The sequence below is a fragment of the Melanotaenia boesemani genome, chromosome 9 (genome assembly GCF_017639745.1).
Source record: "Melanotaenia boesemani isolate fMelBoe1 chromosome 9, fMelBoe1.pri, whole genome shotgun sequence".
Taxonomy (NCBI): Eukaryota; Metazoa; Chordata; class Actinopteri; order Atheriniformes; family Melanotaeniidae; genus Melanotaenia; species Melanotaenia boesemani.
This window is the reverse complement of record NC_055690.1, coordinates 24463933-24487563: the sequence shown is the minus strand read 5'-3', so window position 1 is coordinate 24487563 and position 23631 is coordinate 24463933. Positions and strand designations below refer to the sequence as shown.

General features: G+C 38.4%; 1 protein-coding gene and 1 non-coding gene across 4 annotated transcripts; both read left to right on the top strand.

The window, feature by feature from the left end:
- Window positions 1–1905: 1905 nt before the first annotated feature.
- On the top strand, window positions 1906–23193 carry LOC121646435 (NADPH oxidase 4). Of its 3 annotated transcripts, XM_041995392.1 has the most exons (19): window positions 1906–2356; window positions 2813–2908; window positions 6514–6624; window positions 7012–7096; window positions 9340–9437; window positions 9984–10011; window positions 11197–11269; window positions 13440–13520; window positions 13802–13961; window positions 16293–16457; window positions 16674–16736; window positions 17392–17452; window positions 18098–18179; window positions 18758–18877; window positions 18967–19075; window positions 19563–19631; window positions 21455–21555; window positions 21650–21787; window positions 21972–23193. In XM_041995392.1, the coding sequence occupies exons 1-18, from the start codon at window positions 2300–2302 to the stop codon at window positions 21768–21770; spliced, it is 1680 nt and encodes a 559-aa protein (XP_041851326.1). In that variant the 5' UTR covers window positions 1906–2299; the 3' UTR covers window positions 21771–21787; window positions 21972–23193. The 3 variants fall into 3 exon arrangements, with proteins under 3 accessions (XP_041851326.1, XP_041851324.1, XP_041851327.1); XM_041995390.1 differs by having other exon boundaries at window positions 1907–2356; window positions 21650–23193; XM_041995393.1 differs by lacking the exon at window positions 1906–2356 and adding an exon at window positions 2496–2553 and having other exon boundaries at window positions 21650–23193.
- On the top strand, window positions 20490–20561 carry trnad-guc. The gene has a single exon. It is a non-coding gene; the product is annotated as a tRNA-Asp (tRNA).
- Window positions 23194–23631: the final 438 nt, after the last annotated feature.

Below are 23631 nucleotides of genomic sequence, written 5' to 3'. Positions count from 1 at the left end.
TTTCAGCTTAGTTTCAGTTCAGGGATAAATTAATGTCAGACAGGTGTTGCTAGAGATAGTCAGACATAGTTTCCCACACTATACAGCAACATGCAGGCCCTTGAGGGCTTGACCCCTCCTGGCTCTGTGCACAGCTGTACGATGTGGAGGACGGCTCTTTAATGTGATGGGCTGGAGCATGAAGTTTGGAGGAGGATATCCACTCCCAGGAATGTGGGGAGGAAACACTGCCCACAGCTTTGACTCATCAGCGAGCTGTTTATCTGGACTGGTTTAGCTGAATGAGCAGGTTTTAGATCATTTGAATTGTTGTTTGAATATGTGAGTTTTCTCAATACTGCTGCCAATCTTAAACAACCCATAAAAAATCAAACAGCCATGACTCTTGTTTTCTGTTGCATTCAAGGTCATATCAGCTGTGTGTACGTGTGTGCATTTAAACCTATAGAATTACTGGCTCTTATGCTTGAGTTACTTAACACTGAATTGCATATTTGATAGTAATTATAAACAAAAATTAAGATCACATGTAACATGTAATTACAATTGACATGTAATTCCTTCACTTTCCTGTATATAAAAAAGCACTACAGCTACCTGAGTTATTTTGTGGTATTTCATGTAAATAAACCTTTCAGAACAGAAAAACACAAATCAAAAGCATGATAAAATGTGAGCAGACAGGACCTGAGGCATCAGGAAATAAAGCCCAACCTCTGTGTTCAACCAGGGATGGGTGAGGGGGGTTAAGGTCTGAACTCTGGCAGGATTAAGGTCAGGACTCGGTGCAGACCAATCACGTTCTTTCACACCAATCTGGAAAATGTTTCCTTTTGAATTTTTTGTATATTTGAATTTGACATTTTTCCCAGTTTTTCCTACGTGTTCAGGGGCATGTTCATACTGAAACAAGACAGGGTGATTCTCAAACTGCTAAAGTGTCTGTCAAACTGTTCCAACATACATTTTAACTCATGCAAACAATCCAAACAGCCTGTTAGTACCTTGTCTCGGGCTGGTAGAGATGGCACACATAGATAGCATATCAAAATGTGTATCCAAACTTCAATGCTTTCCTTTCTAAACCAACATTTCAGTTTAATCTACATTTGCAAGCCAAATGAGGAAATGTCCTTTTCTGCTAATTCATTCTAACTTTATATAGCAATTTAGCAGCTAACACTGCAGTGTATGTTTATTTTGAGTGGTTTTCTCTATGTTGGTGCTGTGATGGACTGGTGACCTGTCTGGGATACCCTGCATCTAACCTGATAGAGCTGGGAGAGTCTCCAGACCCCGAACATGCACTAAACAGGTATAGAAAGTAGATGAATTGATGGATAATCATCAAATTTATTTGAATTGTATTCACAGGTTAAGATACAACTAAATATTTCCCTTGTGATAAATACAGACGCTTTCAGCATTAAGGTAATTAATTAATTGATTATTTTAATCAAATATAAATAAAAAAAATATATACTGTACATAATGTTGTTCTGCATATTGAACACTTGGATCTTTGATACTTAGTTATATTTTTAAGCTTATGTTCTCATACCTTTACTCACTTTAAAATATGAATGCATGATCAAAAAGCATTTCTTTACATTTTTGTAGGCCTATTGATACGATGACTTACAAAATCCCGTTGGCTGATTTCTATTTGATGTTAAGAAATACATTGTGTTAATAAATGCACATTACAGTATTTTAACAATACATTGATATTAACCTATTCTGCCCTTTATCACAAATAACATTACATCCCAACAACTTTAATGAATGGATTAGAAACGATCAATGTTTTATTAACTGATAAGTTGCAACATTATTAGCTAATCTGTTCCTTATAAGAGATGTTGGTCAATGGCTCCCTCTAGTGGCAGACGACAGCAGCGAGAAGCAGTGAAGCGATGTTCATTGTTCTACCAACTTTTTGCTGATTAGATTTATATTCTTCACAGTGTATTATTCAGTTTACGATGCCGCTTACTTAAAATCCACGACAGCAGCGCAGAAGGCTGAACTGTGAGGAAGAAGAAGCAGGTGGAGATGAGGTAGTGTCATTGGGGGAAGCTCGGAGCTGAAATGGGGGGATGAAAAGTCAAAACGCGCTCAGAGCGGCGTGACGGAGGACTTGCTGGGAGGACAGAGCGGAGGGTGCAGTCACCGGCCGGTGTGGAAGCACGAAGGCAGGCAGATCCGCGCTGAGGACGGGTCTTTAACCTCTCGGCCTGACCGAGGCTTTGGTTGAAAATTGTGGGCAGCTGCAGCGGCAGAGCCCCCTGAAGGCACCATGGCTGTGTCGGTGCGGAGCTGGGTCGCCAACGAGGGAGGGAAACACTTGGTCCTGGTGGGGAAGTTTTTGTCAGAAACTCTTAAAACAGCTCTTCTCATGTCGTCAGCTGCTAATGAATCTGTTTAATCTGCTAACAACGTATTGCAGATTTGTTTTGAAGTTAAATGGCAAATAATTCTCATTTTCAATCTTTATGTTATATCAGATTGTAACTAAAGGAAAAACGAATGACTTGATTTTTCCTCCTCATAGTGAGTTAAATGTGTTTGCATCCCAGAAAACTTTCATTGTCACCTCATGCCAAATCGAAAACGTTCAGGAACAGGAAATGTATACAAGGCTTTTGTAGACATTTAACACAAATTTGCACGTGATAAACATCACAAATTGTTTGTTTGTTTTTCTTATTTCCTGCCTGTTATTGAACATTTTTTCTTTTTTCTTTTTCTTTTTTTTGCTTCAGTGGACATCCTGTGCTGTTTAAACATGTGTTTGTGTCTGTATCTGTAGATGCTGTGGCTGGGAGCCAACACCTGGTTATTCCTCAACACTTTCCTGTTATACTCCACCGGGCAGCAGTACCACTACCTCTACAAGATGCTCGGGGTGAGGAACACACCTAAGTAGTAGATGTTAATGCTTATACTATCATAATGTTATACTTTAAAAATGGAATCAGATTACAGCTGTCATGAGTAGTTATAATTATTTTGTTACTGATATTTACTTATTAACAAGCAAATTTTTCTGGGTTTCATTTATGATGTTGCATGACCTCAAATTCACTTTATATTCACTTTTTATTTTCATTTAGAGTTCACATTCAAGCAGAGTGTGGAATAGATGTGCTGCTCCAGGGTTGTTTGCAGGAGCAGGTTTTGTTGTGGATGTTTAAACTTCATATGCAGATATTGTTTTATTTGTAGCTTTAAACTTTGTGACAGGTTGTTAGTCTATGTATTGGTGTAGAGAGCCTACTATAGAGTCAGCCATCTTTACCATGGCTATAATTACAAATACACATAATTGAGATTATGTTATTATGCTCACTGACTCATGGTGTAATTTTTGTCACAAGTTCTGAATGGTGTGGCTACATGTTGCTTGTTGATGCCTGTGTGAGTGAAAGCCTTCCTTGTCTTGGGAGAAAATAATGCAAATACCACCAAGATTACGGTTCAGATATTTTTGGGCAGACACCCTCTGTTGTTCTTTGTCAGCCACACTTAACATCAGCATAGTGTGCAATTTTAACAGAGATTGAAACACAATCTGTACAGAGACCACTGAAGAGAGAAACACAGGGCTCAAAGCAAATATACTTTAAAAGTGAGTTCACATGTGATTTTCACTTATACTCATTGCATAAACTGCACAAACCAAGAGTTATACAGCGTGCTTAGTCTACACGGTGAAGCTCAGAGGTGTTGGGAAGATGAAACTCTGGGGATATATATAAAAAACCATCTGGATGATGAATAGACCCATAGTCTCCAGAATCCATGTTTCCAGCACAACCTCCCTACAAAGAACAACTGAAAAGAAGTACAGAAAAAATTAAAGATGTAAATCCCAAAAAAAGGTCCTGAAGTTAGGCTTGTATATATATATACATACAAGCCTAACTTCAGGAATGTAAATTTTTCATAAGAATATTTAATGTGCAACATGAGTAAATAATTTATTGGCAAAGTTCAATCAATCAATCAATCAATCAATCAATCAATCAATCAATCAATCAATCAATCAATCAATCAATCAATGGTAAATGGTACGTACAAGTCCATTTACCAATCAATCAATAAATCAATCAGTCAATCAAATTTGATTTATAAAGCGCTTTACAACAACCCTAGTTGATCAAAGTGCTGGACAGAGATAAAAAACAAAGTTCTAGCCTTTTTGACCACTCAAAGTGCTTTTTACATGCCACGTCACCCATTCATGTGCACACTCAGTTTTCCCTATGGGGCAATAATGTGTATCGTATGGTATCTTATGGTATCATATGGTATCATATGGTATCATATGGTATCGCATCGCATCGTATCGTATTGTATTGTATCGTATCGTATCGTATCGTATCGTATCGCATCATATCATGTGGGATTTAGTATCCTTCCATATTGTAAAATAAATTTGAATCAGTTGACATTGAAGTGCTCGTATTTACTCTCAGTAGTTTTTTAATATTTAATCTTGACTGTTTTAGCTTGATAAGCATTTTGCTCAGGCAAATAGTACATTCTGATGTGCAGAATTTTTGTTGGAGTTCTGTGGGAAAAAACTTTGTGTATTTGTGTTATTACCAGGGTTGCATTGCTTATGAAATTCTACGTCATTACTGATGTAAAACAGGATCATTTTATTGATAGCTGTTCCTCTATATACTGCTTATCATCCACATATAACAAAAAGAAATAATTTTATTTAAATATTCAGTTTTGTAGGGAAGAAAAGCTTTTTCTTTTAGACTTTTCAGCCTGTTAAACCATTGCTAACTCATTGACTTTTTGTATTTGTGTTCAATAAGCTTAAATGTTAATACAATTTAGTCAGTTTCAGACCAATGCAACACAACTACAACATACCAGAGAAATGTTGCCCACTACCAGTGGTTTGTGTTGTCTTACTTGCTGATAACTGATTGCACTGAACAAGCTGAATATCAACTTATACAGATATTAGGTGTATCTGTGCATCTGATTTTAGATGGAAAGCCAGACACTTGTATGGTCTTGAACTTTACAGTAACTCAGCCACCATCTTGTGGAAACATTTAAGTCAAAGTTGTTTAAAATGAGAACTAACAGAATTAAGCAAATATGTTATTAGAAGTACTTCTGAAAGGCAACCTTGAGGTAATGTTACAATAAATCAGAAAAATAAACAGAAGAAAAAATGTGTGCACTCAGACGCCATGAAAAAATGAGCAGTGACAGCAAGCAGCATGTGTGAACTGCTGCTCTGGCTGTACAGTGGGAAGCAAAGGGGAGCGAGGGACAAGTGTGGGCATGCTGCTGGCTTGACGGAATACCTTGCTAGAGGGCTTAAGCTTATGTGTGGGTAACGGTGCGTCTACATGTGGACATGTATTTCAAAGTGTTAATATTTCAAAATAACTTCAAATAGCACCTTATTTTATTCACCTGTGTGTCTCACTCTGCGTGAGTTTGGACTGTGTGGGGAGTTGGGAATCTACAGAAAGCATGATATCTGATCTCCTGCTTGTGGTTTTGCTGTCAGCTGCTTTTCTTTAGATGTTGTATTGAATGTGTTATCAGTGGGGAAGTTTTTAAATGGTAAAGGCATTTGACTGTTTAATCGTGCTGGTTTTAAACTTCACTCGCTATATTTAGACTGCTCATATTTGTGCTGCTCTCTGATGCATTCTTATATTTCAACACTTCAGTCGGTTGCACAGCAGATTGTGATCCTTCGTGTCTTTCTAGTCTGAAGTTTATTCAACTTAACCAGCTGTTATAAAATCTGCATTGAAAATCTAGTATCTTCTCACAGGCAGGACCAAAGTCCCACAAATCTCATTACCTCTTTTTTATCCACATATTCTTACACCTTCATTTCTTTCTCACATGACAATCTTTAGTACATCTGGGGTCAACAGAAGAGATGACACTGGCAGTACATTGCCAAAGTACATTAGTTGTTTATGCATGAACACAACTTTGATTATTGAAATTTTATAAAAGTCAAATTAGATAGATGACATGATTTCCATGTCATTTCAGGTGAAATATCTCCTGATTTCATTCGGGTATCGAGCTGTCTGAGCTTGTTTTTCTGAGATACAGTGGCTGAACTTTACATAACCAGGAAAAACAAAAGACTCATTGTAAAATCTTTGTGTTTTGGAGCATTCAAGTTTGGTTATTTTAGAGGTTCTCAACCTTTTTATTTTTGTTTTCTAAACATCCTTTAAATTTCGCTTAAGCTAACTACTCTTTTTAATGGCTTAATATCTAAAGAGTAACACACCAAGGATGAATGATCCTCAGCTCACCACACGAGGAAAGACAAAGGTTTGCAATGAAATCATGCCTGAACGTCTCAGTGGGTCTTGACTTAATAATCTAAATCTGAAGAGGATCAACCATGAAGTGTGTATCTTAATCAGTTTACTTCCGCTGAATCAGGTCTCATTTTGGCACCCTGCCTAACAATGTGTTTGTGTGCATGTGTGTTTTTCCCAGCTTGGACTGTGCATCAGTAGGGCGTCTGCATCCGTGCTGAACCTGAACTGCAGCTTGGTGCTGTTGCCCATGTGCCGGTCACTGCTCACTTTCGTACGAGGAGCACACAAGGTAGGACAGATGCAGAGGGGCGAACGTAGAACAGGGAGGTGTGTAGGGGTGTTAAGTGGATCAGTCTCTGAGGAATGTAACAACCCAGACTTGGATGGACTGGAGCCTAATGAGCTTCAAAATCATAAGGTTGCCTTGGATAAAGAAAAGAGCTTATATTAAAGGTGATATTTCTTTCTGTAAACTATATAAATTTGCAAGTTACATCAGAGGAGTCAAATAGGTGTACAGGTTGTTCAAAAGTATGTACAACTGCTGTCATGTTGAAAAATATCTATTTAAAATAGAGAAAGTAGAATTTTGGATAAGATGTTAAAAAGTTATGTGATTCCCTTGATTCGCAGTCACAACATGAATTTTTCTTGTCTGTGCTGCACACTCATGCAGGTATCTACCAGAAGGACACGCAGGCTGCTGGACAAGAGCAAGACCTTTCATGTTGCATGTGGTGTTGCTATCTGCATCTTCTCTGGTAAACAAACCTTACTTAAAAACTACTTTCCGTCCAAGCATGTGTTCATGTAATATTATGTATGTATGTATGCATATTTAGTTCATTTTGTTTTTTTTAGTCCCCCATTAGCTAAAGCTAACAGCTGCTGTTTTTCTTCCTGAGGTACATTTGTGTGTATATATATATATATATATATATATATATGTATAAATATATATGCCCACACCTGCTCGTGCCTGATGGCCGGGCCTTTTCCATGGGGCTCGGTCGGGCTCAGCCTGAAAGGGTGACATGGGCCTCTCCTCCCGTGGGCTCACCACCTGCAGGAGGGGGCCATAGGGGTCGGGTGCACTGTGAACTGGGCGGCTGCCAGAGGCGGGGACCCTGGCGGTCTGATCCTCAGCTGCAAAAGCTAGCTCTAGGGACGTGGAATGTCACCTCCCTGGCGGGGAAGGAGCCTGAGCTGGTGCGCGAGGTTGAGCGGTTCCAGCTAGCGAGGACTCACCTCGACGCACGGCTTGGGCTCTGGAATCACTGTCCTTGAGAGGGGCTGGACCCTTTTCCATTCTGGAGTTGCTCCTGGTGAGAGGCGCCGAGCAGGTGTGGGCATGCTCATTGCCCCCCGACTTGGCGCTTGTACGTTGGGGTTTACCCCAGTGGAAGAAAGGGTAGCCTCCCTCCGCCTTCGGGTGGGGGGACGGGTCCTGACTGTTGTTTGTGCTTATGCACCCAATAGCAGTTCAGAGTACCCACCCTTTTTGGAGTCCTTGGAGGGGGTGTTGGAGAGCACTCCTTCCGGGGACTCCTTCGTTCTGCTGGGGGACTTCAGTGAGAGGGGAGCCAGATGAGGTGGCTCGGGCATCTTGTTAGGATTGCCTCTGGAAGCCTCCCTGGTGAGGTGTTCCGGGCACGTCCCACCGGAAAGAGGCCCCGGGGAAGACCTAGGACATGCTGGACGGACTACATCTCTCGGCTGGCCTGGGAACGCCTCGGGATCCCTCCGGAAGAGCTGGTGAATGTGGCTGGGGAGAGGGAAGTCTGGGTTTCCCTGCTTAGGCAGCTGCCCCCGCAACCTGACTCCTGATAAGGGGCAGAAAATGGATGGATAGATGGATTGGGGTATATATATTGGGCTATTGCAAGTTTAACAAAGAATGCGGGAAAAGTGGGTGTGTGGAACCCTCTCGCTGGAAAAAGAGTGTGTGTTAAAACACCCCTATTCATTACATTAATTAATTAATGCTGTTAACACTATTTTTGACAGCCCTAATCTATCTATCCATCCATCCATCCATCCATCCATCCATCCATTCAACCAACCAACCCTAACCCTTTACAGTCCAAAGAGCCACTTTTCCCTCAGCCCAGCTAAATAAAACTTGTTTAGAGCCGCAAATGTTATGAGAAAAGAAAAGACAACTTATTTATTTCTATTTTTAGGCTTTAAATTAAAGAAAAACTTTTGCAAAAAGAGGATAGACTTTCTTCTATGGGATGTAGATATTTGTGTAAAATGATGTTAAAAAAAATTACTGGTACGTTTTGTGTCATTATGTTGTGGAAATTTCATGCAATTATTCCATGAAAAAAAGAACAATCTCTAAACACCTGCATTTGTTATCATATCTATATTTAGAAACATTAGTTAGTTCCTTGGCATTTCAAGCCATGTATTAAGAGCCATTGTAGAAGGTCCAGAGAGCAACTTGTGCCCCCTGAGCCACAGGTTGCACACACCTGGTCAAGGTTCACCCCAAACATGAAGGAATCTGTTGAAGCAAAGAACTTAAATCTTGGTGAGTCAAGTACTAATCAGGGTTTATTCATGTTCTTTGACAGAGTTCAGTCTTGCCAAGGTTTTGTAGAGCTAGCAGGTGTTTCTTGGTTAATGTCCATAGAGACTGTGTTGAAGAAATTTAGATTTAGTTTTTTTCAGAGCTAATCTTTGGAAACTGTGCACTAAAAGGGTCCTTGTGTCTCTTGATCATGCACTCTAATTACATCTGCTGTTGAACGACTGTGTGGTTAGTCTGTGATTTCAGGGAGTGTTTGACTATGTGTGTGTGTGTGTGTAGGTGTGTGTGTGTGACAGTGAATTTTGCTGACTTTTTGCTGGATGGACAAAGAAATGTTTGAGTGTCCACCGGCAAGTCATTAACAGTTTGTTTGAGGCAAAGGAAGAGCGTGACATGTGGTGCTGTGTTAGCACAAAAATGCGAGTTTTAAATCAGTCTGGTATAATGCTATCTCTTCTCCTGCAGTTGTGCACGTTTCAGCCCACCTGGTGAATGTCGTCAACTTCAGCATGAGCTACTCGGATGAATTTCCTGCACTCAATTTGGCTCGCTACAGAGGAGAGGTGAGACACAAATATGTGCACATAACCCCAACCATCACAATATTACATCTAAGCTTAAGTTTTATGTAAATATTTTATGTTTCACTTAAATGTGTGTCTCAAATGCATAGTCTGAAAGAAATGTTCTAATATGACAATAGTTAGAAAAGGGTAAAACAGACCCATTAATCTTGTACCTTGCCGCTACACATCTGGCTAGTTGCTGCATAGAGATGTACAAACTGTCCCCTTGTTTTCAAGCTGTAAATGTGCAGGAGAAATGGTGTAGCAAGTGATGAAGGTTTTCTTATTCTTAAATAATACAAAATACATTTAACATTAAGCATACACAGTAAACCCTTTGAATATATAATTAAGAAATGTCCGTAATTTTAGTCAGATGTGGCCACCCATTTGTCTCTGAAAGCCAAAAGAAAGCAGGTTTTATTTCACCTAAAACACTAAATTCATATGTTGAATTAAAGCCTGTAGTTTTATCTCTTAAAAGATCCTTTGGTCCTCACAAGAATTAATGCTGATGCTGACCTTTTTCTGTTTTCTTCCCAGGACCCCAAAGTGATTATTTTGACCACAAGTAAGAGGGATTCTTTTCTTACCAAATGTAGTGCATAAAGTAGACACTAAAGCTGTATCCCAGTTCAGAGTCTATGCACTTCCAAGTGCAGGTTCGTCGACTACATAAGTCACAGTGGCGAGCAAAGCACTGTCCCATTTGAAAGATGCCTCTGAATTCACCCTACAAATTGGCACTCCGTTTGGCCTGTAGTGAAAGCTACTGGTGGTGCACCCTTCGCGGCCTCTTTTCTCCAGAATTCATTTCACACAAGATGACGGCAAATGAGCAACAAAGCTCAGAAGAGTGTTTTCGTTTACCTCAATTTAGTAGAAATGTGAAAAAAATCAAATACATTAAAAAAGATGTTTGTTAAATGGTGTCATTAAAATAATGTAATATTTAATATTTGTGGATTTTTAATGGGCTAATGGTAGCCTTTTTTAAAAATGTATTATTTTTTTACATTATTCAGGAAAGAAGGTAAGATAGAACCAACTCGGTCGGTGTTAATGTTTACTGAAGTGCCCTATGATGTACAAAATGTATGAGTTTCAGAGGTATAAGTGATTCAAATGTTATTTAGTAATAATTAATCAGGTTAATTTAATAGTAAATAATAATAATAATAATAATAATATGGTATAATTATACAAAAATGAATTCAATTTAATATAATAATTATTATAATTATTATAAATTAGTATAATTTCTTCATTCTATAATATATTACATGATAATTGTATCATAAATTTATATATCATTTATTATTTTCAATTAATTAAATTATTAATTTAACATTGTTAATAATAAAACGATTATCATTAGCATTTGGTTTCTGTCAACGTCCTAAGTGGGAAAACAATTCTTGTTGGCTAAGTAGGCTGTTTCATTTAATGAACGGTAAACGGCTTTTTGCATCGACTCCGTAGGACACTCCGTAGCCTACGTAGTCTGTGCCTTCCGAAGTATGTAGACCTGGAATTAGGACACAGCTTAGATGACTGTTTTCTTTATTTTGTTTGTTTTTTTGTAGCTCTTAAAGAAAAATGCCTTACTTGTTTGTTTAATTGTGCCAGACAGAATTGTACAGGAATTTCAAAATGAGCAGGCACAACCTCTCAAGGATTGGTACATATATGTGGCCTTGACTGTTGACTTACTTATTTGCTTGGTCTCCACTCTGTTATTGAACATTTTTTTCAGTCCCAGGAGTCACTGGTGTGGTGTTGGTTCTCATCCTCCTCTTGATGTTCATGTCCTCCTCTTATTGTGTACGGTAGGTTAAACCAAAAGCACTCTAATCATTGAGATGATCAGTTAGTGCAGTGTTTCCCAGTCCAGGGCCTCGGGACCCCCTGCCCCACATGTCATAGATGTGTTCCTACTCCAGCACACCTGATTTAAATGAATGAACTTACTCATCAAGTTCTTTGCAGCCTGTTAACGAGCCATTCATTTAATTCAGGTGTTAAAGTAGGGTTACATCTAAAACATGCAGGGCAGGGGGTCCTGAGGTCCTGGATTGGGAAACACTGAATTAGTGTGTGAATCAGCAAAGTTTTTCTGCCTGAGTTGATGACTCATGTAATGGATGATGGAGACGATAAGCAGACATGCTAAAAGAGACATCGCAGCTCTGTCAGTACATATACATTATAACTGAGTATGTGTGTGTGTGTGAGTTCTTTCCTTACTTCCTTCAGTAACTGAACAGAGGATAAGAGGCTTTTCCAGACCATTTAAAGCTTAAGATAGCAGTTTAGCTAAGTGGTTGGAGTGGTGGGAAGATGAGTACTGCACACTGGAGGAACACAGATGTAATGTCCCAGGGATCCATTCATGTTAGCACTTACAAGGTCATTGATATTCACTAAGTTACTAAGTTTGCATGTTTTTTGTAAAAGCAGAAGCTAGGTTTGGTTTCCACTTTGACGGGGTAACTTGACTGGTGCGTTCAGGCACAGCCTACTATTCTGCATCAGTGTCAGTCACACTTCAGGGATATCAATCTGTCCAGTTAGGAAGTAGCACTGATTGTTAATTAATTTCACCTGCTGTTGCAGAAATGGAACCGACAACAGGTGGAAATAAGAGAGCAAAATAACCCCATATACAGGAATGATCCTGCAAGTGGTGGCCTCAGACCATTTCTCTGTCTTCATCCTTTCTGGCTGATTTTTGGTCACGTTAACATTTAGCCGGTGCCTTCACCATTAGAGGTAATATGAGGCGGTGTCTGCAACCCACAGATGTTGCTCAGGTAGTGCAGCTCATCCAGGATGGCACATCAGTGTGCTGTGGCAAGAAGGTTTGCTCTATCTCCCAGCACAGAGCATGGAGGAGATATCAGAAGACAGGCTAGTATACCAGGAGACATGGAGGTGACTGTAGGAGGACAACATCCCAGCAGCAGGACTGCTATCTGCTCCTATGTGCACGGAGGAACATCCACTTCATTACAAATGAAATAAAATGCTACATAATAATGATAAGCTGTATTTTAGCCTTTTCCTGCTCAAAGGATTTTAATTTTTAAAAATCAAGGCAGCTGCTTCGAAGAGTCTCTTGGCTATGGAGGAAAATACCTTTTTTTTTGTCCTTTTTTATTGTCTTTTGAAAAAACAACAAGCCTTAACGTTTGTATTAACTGGTCTTTCCTAATCACATTTATAAGCAACAATAACCTTAACAAACTAATAATGATAAGATACCTTGGTAAGTATTCATAGCTTGAACATCTAAGGATCACCAACATTGTTCATGGTTCTCATTTCCTGCTCAATCTTGCTAAAACATAACTTTTCACCTCATCTTTATGACTTTTGGACTTCTGTTCTTCTCAGTTTCACAAAACTGCTGTGTTAGTTATCTCAACTTGCACATAGCATGTTTTTTTTATGATTTTTAACTTTTACATTTAAAATGAAAGTATACTGTTAAGCTCTGCGTTTTTAAGTGTATTGCCAGTAAATGTACTTGCAAACCAAGATGCAAACAACTGGAGAGCAGTATTTACTTGTTTTCTGACTTTACTAAAGTAAGGTTAACAGCACATCTTAGTTGGTCTAAGATAAATTCACTGTATACTTTAACAAAGCATCCATTAAAGAAGCTCTATTCTGAAAAAAAAACAAGGTTTTTATAGCTTTTAGAATTGTTTGTCTTGTTTATGGTGGGTTGTTGTGTGTAATGTCCCCTTAGTTATTGACCTCTTGCATCCTACTTACTAGTGCTTTGAACTGGGAGTCTGTTTGATTCTCAACAAACTTCAAGCTTGCATTCTTTCTTTCTCTGCTTAGTTTTGTTTTTCCATTTCTTTAGCTTCTTTGCATCATTATACCAAAATTGTGTATTGAAAAAAAAAAATATATATATATATATATACAGTATATACATATATATATATATATATATATATATATAAATGATGTTTTAATTTTTTTCAGGATGTCCAACTATGAGATCTTTTGGTACACACACAACCTCTTTATTGTCTTCTACATTATCCTGATGGTGCACATGGTCGGGTAGGCATCACTAAAATCCATCTGCCTGTGTTTGCTTCCTTTTTCTCTAAAAGACAGGAAACTAGTTTACCTCACTTACAGAATCAGTAAATGTTAGCAAGTATCTAAAGTTTGTTAAAGTCAGCTTAAACCTTTTAAAACCAAACATTTAATTTAGTTGTATTTCTGTGAATGTGATACACATTACTGTCAGTGTTATATTAACACATTCAATATGAACTGTCAACACACTTAGTTTTTGTAAATATATCACTTTAATTCTTGTCTTCTTTTTTCACCAGTGGGGCTCTGAAGTATCAGACCAACATAGAGGCCCACCCGCCCGGCTGCCTCAGAGCCAGTCAGAACAGCTCCGAGCAGCAGGACGAAGATCTGGACCAGGCTGAAGATGAAAAGAGCAGATGCAGGGAGGATGCTCACTTCCAGCCACCCATCCCTCAGGTCCGTCTCTATGCATGCGGCCATGTTTGTGTGCCTTTAGGGTGAGTGCTCTACACGTGTGTTGAGTATTTGGGAAGTACTGGAGGGAGTTGGTTCTCTTTATTAGAGGTGTGGAGCTGTTAGGGAGGTGCTCACTACATCAAGGCTTGCGTTTGTGTGCGTCTCTTCCTATGTGTGTGTGATTATGTGTTTGCACATGGTTGTTAAGCAACGTGCTGGTTCAATAAAATCCCCCTTAAACCTTAATGTGTTTCCCGAGCTTTACTGAAGCTGTTAGCAATTATTCCTTACAGGTAACAGCCAATAGAAAATTAAACAAAAGAAAACAGATTCCAGATACAGATTCGTAGAGCTTACGTTGTTTTGAGATCAGTACTGTTGAAGTTACTCTGATCAGGATTTTGATTACTGGATGCAGTGTTAGATCAATACAGATTGCTGTTAAAGCCATTGATTTATAATGAAACATTACTTAAAAATGCACTATTTTTAACAACATTTTAGATCAAATAAATTATTCTGGGGAGATAAAATTAAAGCCCTTTGAGCTACTTTTTTCCATTTTGTTAATAAATTTTTCTTGTGTGTGTAAACTAGAAGTGTCAAACCACCAAGTCATGAAATGTTAGTAATCAGGCCACAAGTGGTGTGATGAAAAAAAACTTTTTTTTTTCATAATGGCATTGCTGTAATGACACTGAATGGACAGAAAAAGTTGCGGTATCACTTTATACCTTGTTTGGATGTGTGTGTGTGTGTGTGTGTGTTTTAATCATGTGATAAAAATAAGAGCTTGTGTGTATATTAATGACTTAAAATATGGCTGTTGAGAAATACAGTTGTGGCTTTGAACTGATTTGTATCCACGTGATAATTTATGTTAAAACTTGCATGTGCAGGCTCTGCACCTGCCAGTCACTGATTTTAGACAGATTAAGGCTGTGTCCGAATGTCCACCCTACTCCCTATCCCCTCATTCACTACATAGGGCTGACTACATAGCACACTACATAGTGCACTCATTCTTTTGATAATTCGGACACGAAGCTGCCTATTTTTTCAATGCCGCAAACCACGGGACTACCGCCATCACCACGGCAACCACAACCCGCGTCAAGATGTCATTCCAAATCCAATCCAAAGTTGTGTGTAAATATTTTTATTTTTATTCCTTATGTTGTATTTTATTCTTTGTTTGTTTGCTAATGGGTAATTTTGCGCAGCTCAATTTTTTCGCATCCTTGCGCCATGTTGAGCTTCTGCCCGCAATGCATTGTGGTCTGTATTGATCCGTCTAGTGACCATCGATGCTCACTACTTTTCAAGATGCATTGTGGGTAATTTTGAGTGCCCTACTTTTTTCTCTCTGGACATTCGGACACTCCAACAAAATGGCGTGACCCCTGTATAGGGCACTATGTAGGGAGTACGGTGCACATTCGGACACAGCCTAACGCTTGTTTATGAACACAAGTCCTTGTAGTCAACTCCAGCGTCATCTTTGCTGTTAACATCTGCCTGCTGCTGCAGATGGAGCAGCTTTCCTCTACATTTAAAAAAATAAAACTAAGCCTGAGTGATTGGAGCCTGAAATAAGCTCTTGCTTTATTTTTGAAGGTCATTGACTCAAAATAGACATTATTCGAACCCTTGATGCCTCATTTCAAATGATACGCCATTTTAAGGTGTCAGTAGCATAGCGTCAGCTTTAGTACGAAGTACTTTGTAACAAGAGTGTTTACACAGAAAACAGCCATTTCTTGGGTTTTGTTTCTCTAAGGACACAAACATGCTGAACCACTGTGTGCAGAAAACTATTTAGAGTCCCTGTAAGAGCATAATAAGCTGAATGCAATCAAGTCTTTGATGTCCTACTTTTTGGAAAGAGCCATAAATGGGATTGAACTGCCAGCAAAATAAGTGAACATATAAGATAAAATTGTATTTAATCAAATAATTATTTGTCTTAATTTTTTATTTGTTTTTATTAATATTTGTTGCTTTTATTGTGATCTAAATCAGAATTTATTGTTCTAGATAATCAGATGCTGCCACGATTACACACTTTCTTAAATTAGTAGTGGCCATTAATAGCCTAAAAGTTTGGGTGAGATCTATTCCATGAAAGTCTTAACATTATAATGCCACCTGTCCTGCTTCTGTTCTTCCTACATACTGTAGGCTGTCCACTTCATCACCAAAACTACATTTAAAAAAAATTTTTTTTATAGCTTTTGTTACTGCTGCCATAAATTAGGTTGTAAAACTGTAATAATACAACCTGTGCTGAAGCTGAAACCTGTGCCGTATTGTCTGTGTGTGCATGTATAGACTTGGCTTTGGGTATCTGGTCCTCTCTGTTTGTACTGTGTGGAGCGTGTATACCGCTACATCCGGAGCAGTAACCCTGTTACCATAGTGACAGTAATCAGGCATCCTTGTAATGTCATCGAGTTGCGAATGCTGAAGAAGGACTTTAAAGCTCAACCTGGGCAGGTAAGAGGACATGTCATTGTTGCTTTTGCTTTTATTGCATGTTTGATGTGTTTTGTTTCATGTTTGAAAAATTATTTTAATATGTGGTGTTTAAGAAGTGTCAGAAAAATTCTACTGCTGTAGCCTACTGCTGCATGAAGTGATTTATTTTGCTTTGTTTCTGTTTACATGCCCCCTCTTTCATCCTACATTTCCTACCCCTTCTCTTTCTGCCAGTACATTGTTCTTAACTGTCCAGGTGTGTCGTCTTTTGAGAACCATCCCTTCACGCTGACAACAGTAAGACTAACTCACACTAAAACATTCCTCAATCATGACATAAAGTGAGCACACAGACATGTCTGTATAGATACACAAACACACTTGTTTTCACATGTACTTAATCTTTCTTTTTCTTGTAAAGAATATGCAGTTCTGGCTCACCCATTGAGCGCTTGATTGACAGCTGGGCTGTGCAGTGATATGATGTTTCATATTGTTTATTGATGCTTCAGATTTAGTTCAGGTTGCATTAGAAAAAAAGCAAAGGACATAGGGATTACTTTCTGCTTAGCATACACAGATGGACTTGCACTCACTTACACCCACACAATCTCTGAGAGACTCAGATTTACTGTGTGCATGCCTTTGCCTGGTGGGTTGTGGAGCTTTATGCAGGAGGGCAGAGAATCACACTGACAGAGAGCAGACAGACCCCTGAGGCTAGTAATGCTGTCTGCCAACAGGAAGGCTGTGTGTATGTATGTGTGTTTGTGCTCATGCATTGTTAAATTTAATGAAAAGTGCAGCAGCTGTGCATTGTTATGTGCTCTGGATTGTGTTTTTGTACACATTATTCTCTTGTGATAGCTGGACATTTATGTGAATGCATGCTCCCTTGTATTTTCCAACAACCAAATATGTGTGTTTTGACAAACTCTATAACTCTTTACAGTGCCCCACGATGAACAGGGAAACTTTTGGCATCCATTTGCGGGTCGTGGGAGACTGGACTGGTGGGTTCACACACACAAGCACATGCACAACCCACAGATAAAAAAATAGACGCTATCAGAATGCTCCATTTTTATGTGTGAATGTGAGTGTTTATCTTTTCCTTTCTCTGGGTATGCTTCCTTCTTTATGCATGTGTATAGGTGTGTATGCAACACCCTTCTATACCTTGAGGCCAGCATTGTTCCAAGAGTTTAGTGTCCTGTTGGAAAATTTGATTAGTCACTTGCACACTACGTTGTAAACACATGGCATGTTGATTAACACTACAGAGCATCAAGACTTTCTTTTAAACTTAAAAGCCATAAACCGGACCATGTTTATCCACGTTTAAAACATGATTATTAAAGAAATTAAACACTAATACATAACACTCAACTGATGTGTCAAAGAAAAGGATTGCTTTGTGGCTGACTCAGAATGACTTAAACTTACAGGAAGACGTTGCCTTTGGGACCCTGTGCATTCATCTGCACTTGCTACTGTATATATTCATGCTCACATCCTTTCCAAACACAAGAAGGGAAGTTGGTCTATTTGTTTTGGCCCCTTAATCTGCCATGACGACAAGCTGTAAGGAAATAGAGTGGAATGAATTGGGATACAAGAAAAAAAAACTAATTACAGAATCTTTCCTCTCTTTTCAGAGCGCTTCACACAGCTGTTACTTCCTCTGCCAAAGATAGCCGTGGAGATCCTCCCAGTAGTTCAACAGAGGAGATATCCCAAGTAGGTTTATGTGTGTTTTGTAGCTTTGTGACTGAGGTGGCTCAGTGATTTCTCATAAAGGCTTAGGATCACAGAGAGGGCATCCTAACTAGATCATAGCTTTTATGACCTATTGACCTCTGACTCTGTGCTCTTCCTGTAACCGGCAGACATTGGGAGTTAGACGTGGGCTTTGAGGGGAGAAAGAACTTTATATTGTGACCGTAAACCAGAGCTAAATAAACCATCCAAACCTCTAAAAGCCTGTGCCACTCATTACCTAGGTGTACAACAGTGCCCAACTGTGGTCAAAAAGTGGTATAACTGCTGTTGCTTTTCATGTGAAGTGCTTGGTTTTGACTTTTGTATATTTAATTTTAATGGTCTTTTTTTGCACGTGTGAGAAAAGTGCATTTCTTTGTTTTTGTTTGGATTTCCAGTGACAATTGTTTGTACAGCTGTTGTGAGGTTGACATGTGTGCTGTCTAATGGTTGACAAACACGAGCTTCAACCCTTGAGATTTCATCAGCTTACTGCAAGTTCTTTTTCTATGTAGTTCTTTATTAAACTGTCTTTTGTGTCTATAATTTATGATCAGACTTTACATTGATGGCCCGTTTGGAAGTCCATCAGAGGAGGTCTTCAACTACGATGTCAGCCTTTGTGTTGCTGGAGGAATAGGAGTCACGCCGTTTGCCTGCATGCTGAATGCGCTGCTGTGAGTTGGCTAAAAATGATAACAAACTGACAAATGATGAACAATTTCAAAAGCTTTCTCTGTTATTCTTTTTCCTGTTTTACTCTCAGTGACGACTGGAAGAGTTTCAGGTTGCAGAGGTTGTACTTTGTGTGGGTCTGCAGGGAGCTCCAGTCTTTCTACTGGTTTGCGGAGCTGCTATGTGCTCTGCATCAAAAGGTCAGGTGTTAGTCTGACGTTTAACACTCCAGCTCTATAGAGTCAGTATTGTTTTTTTCCCTTCACAGCTATGGATGCAATAAGATCTTGTGGCAAATAATGAAAATACCACTTTTAGCCCTTTTAATGTGTCATTTAGACACATTTTAAGGTTTTGGTGTATCATTTTGCACAAGCTGAGTGGTTCGGGTTACAGTAAAAGTGCAGGGTAGGATTCCTTCCTCATGGAATGACAGCCAAACAATCTAAATGGCTGCTAATATCATGCCACATAACTTTTTATGTACAGAAACTATACTTTTTATGAAACCAGGGTTGTATGAAAGAAAATAATGTTGATATAAATATCTTTTGTAAAGACTACAGTTGTTATATTAAGGTAATTCTACAATAATAATAATAATAATAATGATAATAATAATAAAATAACAATAATAATAATAATAATAATAATAATAATAAATGCATGTTTATGTTTCTCCTTTAGCTTTGGCAGGAAAACAGACCAGACTACTTTAATCTGAGACTGTATGTCAGTCAAACAGACAACCTGCAGGTAAGTGTGGCCCCCCCCCACACACACACACATACCCAGTTTCTTTTTCTATTAACTGTCATGTCACTCAAACCTGAAATTGATGTGGCTAAGGGATATGGTTGGTATTGTATATTTGTAGATATGGATATTAGATAGAGCAATGGTTCCATACTAATTTTCCTTGGGGACCCCCTTCAGGCAAATACTAAAAAGCCATGGACCCCCTGTCTTACCCCCTGCTCAAGCTATGCTTGGTATTATGCTATGAGTCCTGTCCTTTGATAAAGTCAAAGTTAAATCAACAACATATAGCTTTACTTTTTGTTTTCTTAAAATAGGGACAATGTGTGGACATTAATCACAGTGGCTCTGAATATTCAAAGCCTTGGGGACCCCCTGGGCTTTTGGACCCCAGGTTGGGAACTACTGAGCTAGAGGAATGTATTTAATTGATTTTAAATGAGTAGTCCGAATTTTAAATGTCTCCCACTAGAGGGCAGTACATTACAGAGAAACAAGGTACAGCACATAGTCTATACTTTTTCACAGATTTTCTAATAGTCTCTGTTTCTAGAAGTCTGTTCTCCTCTGAAATATAAAGAATCTTTTGTGTCAGGTTGTTTCAGTCTGTGCATCTCACTCATAACCACTCAAACCGTCATCATGTTATGTTTGGCCCCATTATGTGACAAGTATGTAGTACAAAGAAAATACTAGTAGTCCTAAGTAGTAATAATTTTGAAATATTTCTGTCAAACCTACAGGTCATAGTAGTGTAGGAACCCATCATGTGAACATTTATATATCAGTAAACATAATCCAAGAGTATACCCACTATCTATGTCATAAACAGTCTCTGGAGTACATGTTAACATCTCCTCGTTAGTATAGTGGTAAGTATCCCCGCCTGTCACGCGGGAGACCGGGGTTCGATTCCCCGACGGGGAGTAGACACATGTTTTTTTTTCAGCTTCACTGCCTCATTGGCTTTGCGAGGGTTTATGTAACAAAACCACATTACTACAGCGCTGCTCGCTACAGTTTTTTTTTCTTTGTATTGATTTTGGAGAAGTTCAGTTTTTGGGTTGAGCAGCTTCATTTTTTTCTTTCTGAGACAGGACTAAAGTAAAGGCAGTAAATCAGATGACACTATTGTAAGTAACCTTACACCGTGTTGACAGAAAACTCTTGACCCGTAACACACGGTCTACGTGACCTTAAAGGTCGGATTTGCTCGGGGAAAAAAGGCATTAAACTGGTGAGCACTGAAAGACGAGACATGAAGCTTTGTCTTGTGTAAGTGGCTAAACAGCAGTAGGTTTCAGGTCTTTGAATGTAACAAAAAATATTTTAGTGTTAACATTTTTAGTCATTGTTACTATTTTAATTTTGATTTGTTTCATTCTTTTGAAGTTTTTTTTGTGTCAGAAAACTTAGAGGAAAATTTTTCTTGTATTTGTGTTTCTTTGTGTTTTTTTTCTTTTGCTGTTGTTGGTTATATAAAAATATAAATTCTTAAAAATAATAAATAAATAAATTTAAGAAATCTAATCAAAATAGATTAGATTTTTCCTTGTTTTGAAGAAGGCAGTAGAATGATAATGGTTGTTAATCAAATCAAATCAAATTTATTTACAGAGCACTTCTCACGCAAAGCAACACAAAGTGCTTTACATAATAAAAACAAATTATGCATGTTAAAAGCCTTCACACACCAAAGTATAACAAAAAATTTAAACAAACCTCAAAGTAGTTCACACACAAGTGCACACACACTCTCACACATACAAATGAAGTGCATGTACACACCCCCAAACCCTTTTTTTCATGTCTCTTGTCAGGGCATGTTTGAGGAGCGGTATCGTCCACTCACATCAAGACTGCAAGTTGGTCGACCCAGGTGGAAGTTGCTTCTCAATGAGATCGGAAAGAGCAATAAACAGTGAGTAGAGGAGGAATATACAGAGAAGTGTTGTAAGATATTTATTGTTGTAAAACTAGGATGTTAATGTTTCTTTTCTTTTTTTCTGATTTAGTAAGCGAGTTGGGGTTTTCTGTTGTGGACCAAAGGGCATCTCAAGGACCCTGCACAGACTGTGTAACTCAGCTCAATCCTGCGGAACAGCCTTTGAATTCAACAAGGAATCGTTCAGCTGACTGAACATCACAGCCAGGTGGATGTTTTTTGTTTCCATGCAGTTTGGAACAACACTTCTTTAGCTGGATGTTTGAACTTGTGTGCACATCTGTAAATCTGTAAACTGTTAGGTGACATTTGACATTTATGAAACTATCCAAAAAACCCTCAAAACAAAGACAAAGCTTAGCTCACTGCATGAGGCCCGTTCCTCTTTACAGATCAGCCTGACTTCCTGCTGAAGGCTTTAGCTGCATCAGCTTCAGCATGTGATCCATTCAACACGTGGGAAAAGCAGAAGAAACCAGCTCCTTGTTCGAAGTTTCCATTCATGTTTTATTTTTCTCAAGCTGCTGTGTTTCCTCTACGCACCCCTCTGTGAAGGACATTTGTCTTCATGCACGAGTTAAATGTGATGAAAGCATCTCAACTCAACCTGCAGTTCTCTGACTACAAACAAGATATACCAGAGGGAATCCATTTTTCCAGGGCTCAAACATCACTCAGGGATGAGAGACAAGCAGGCTTTATACAAGGTGGAGCCACATGAATGATTCCAGAGTAGCATCTGCCAGACTTCTTTATCCTTTATTTGACCTCTGACTTGCACCAAAAAGGCTCTAATCTTGATGTTATATTTACTTATAGAGCCAAGCCCTTACTAAGTGCCACTTAAAGTTCAACTTTAATGTGTGTCTTTAGATTAAAGGGGAATGAATAATCACATTTTATGGGATTTTTTACTGTAATAAAAAACTAGTTTTAATAGCATCCATCCCCTAAATGCTCAAGTCTTAGCCATACTATCTAAATGTAAACCCAACACAATGCAGCTGTTGAAAATAATAATTAATTCATTGCACCATCCTTGGCATTAGTTTTATTATTATCAAAATCCTCATGAATGTCTTTCAGTGTTGGAAGACTGACACAATGTATAGAAGCAAGCAGGGGGGACAGGACCTCAGCTCTAGCTTCAGAGTAGTGCTGGGTCTTAATGTCCAACTATCACGGCAGAATTTATAAACCACCTGGAGGGGAGTATCACTTTGGACTCAGTATTATTCCTTTTAAAAGAGGTAAAGAATTAGTGGACACATAATGCTGCCTTTCTTTTTGTTTTGCTGTGGGTTCAGCGTTCTTATTTGTGTACCAAAGATTTGCCATTTACAAAGCAATACTCCACATATCAAGCCAGTGTTTCTATATTTTTTCTCATATGCAGGGTTTGGCAATTAGTCTGCAAAGTGTCAATATTTTTATGTATGTTTGTCTAAAGAGTAAAAGTACTGATGTGACAATGTTTTCTTTTTTAAAGATTCTTCACATTTTTGCAAAAGAAACAGCTCTATTATTTCAAAATGTTATTTTAATTATAAATCTGATAAAGATGGAAATGCTAAATTGTATGCATATGTTGGGAATTTTCTTTGTTTCCAAGAGCAAGGCAAAGTATGAAATAAAATAACATTTCTATTTATTGTATGTTTAGATATACAGTTTTACAAATGTCATGTCAGAGTGGTTGCAATTTTTTCATTTGACACACTGCTTAATGTTATAAACGAGACTTTTTTTTTAACTTTAATCTGCCACCTTAACTTTAATTTATCAGAACAAGAGTCTCATGTTTTTCAGCCAAAAACAACAATATCTGTTTTAAAACAGGGACATGTGCTATGAAGTAAAATGTATGTAGCCATAAATTTATCACCCAGCAAACAAACCCTGCTTTTCTGCAGTCATACATGTAAAATGCATCTCTTACTGTTTAGTTTAAAAGAAATAATTGTCATTAACAGCATGACATAAAATCACAGGAGAAATTTGAGTCAAATTTAATTTTAATTCATCATGTACAATCTCATGATTCATAATTGT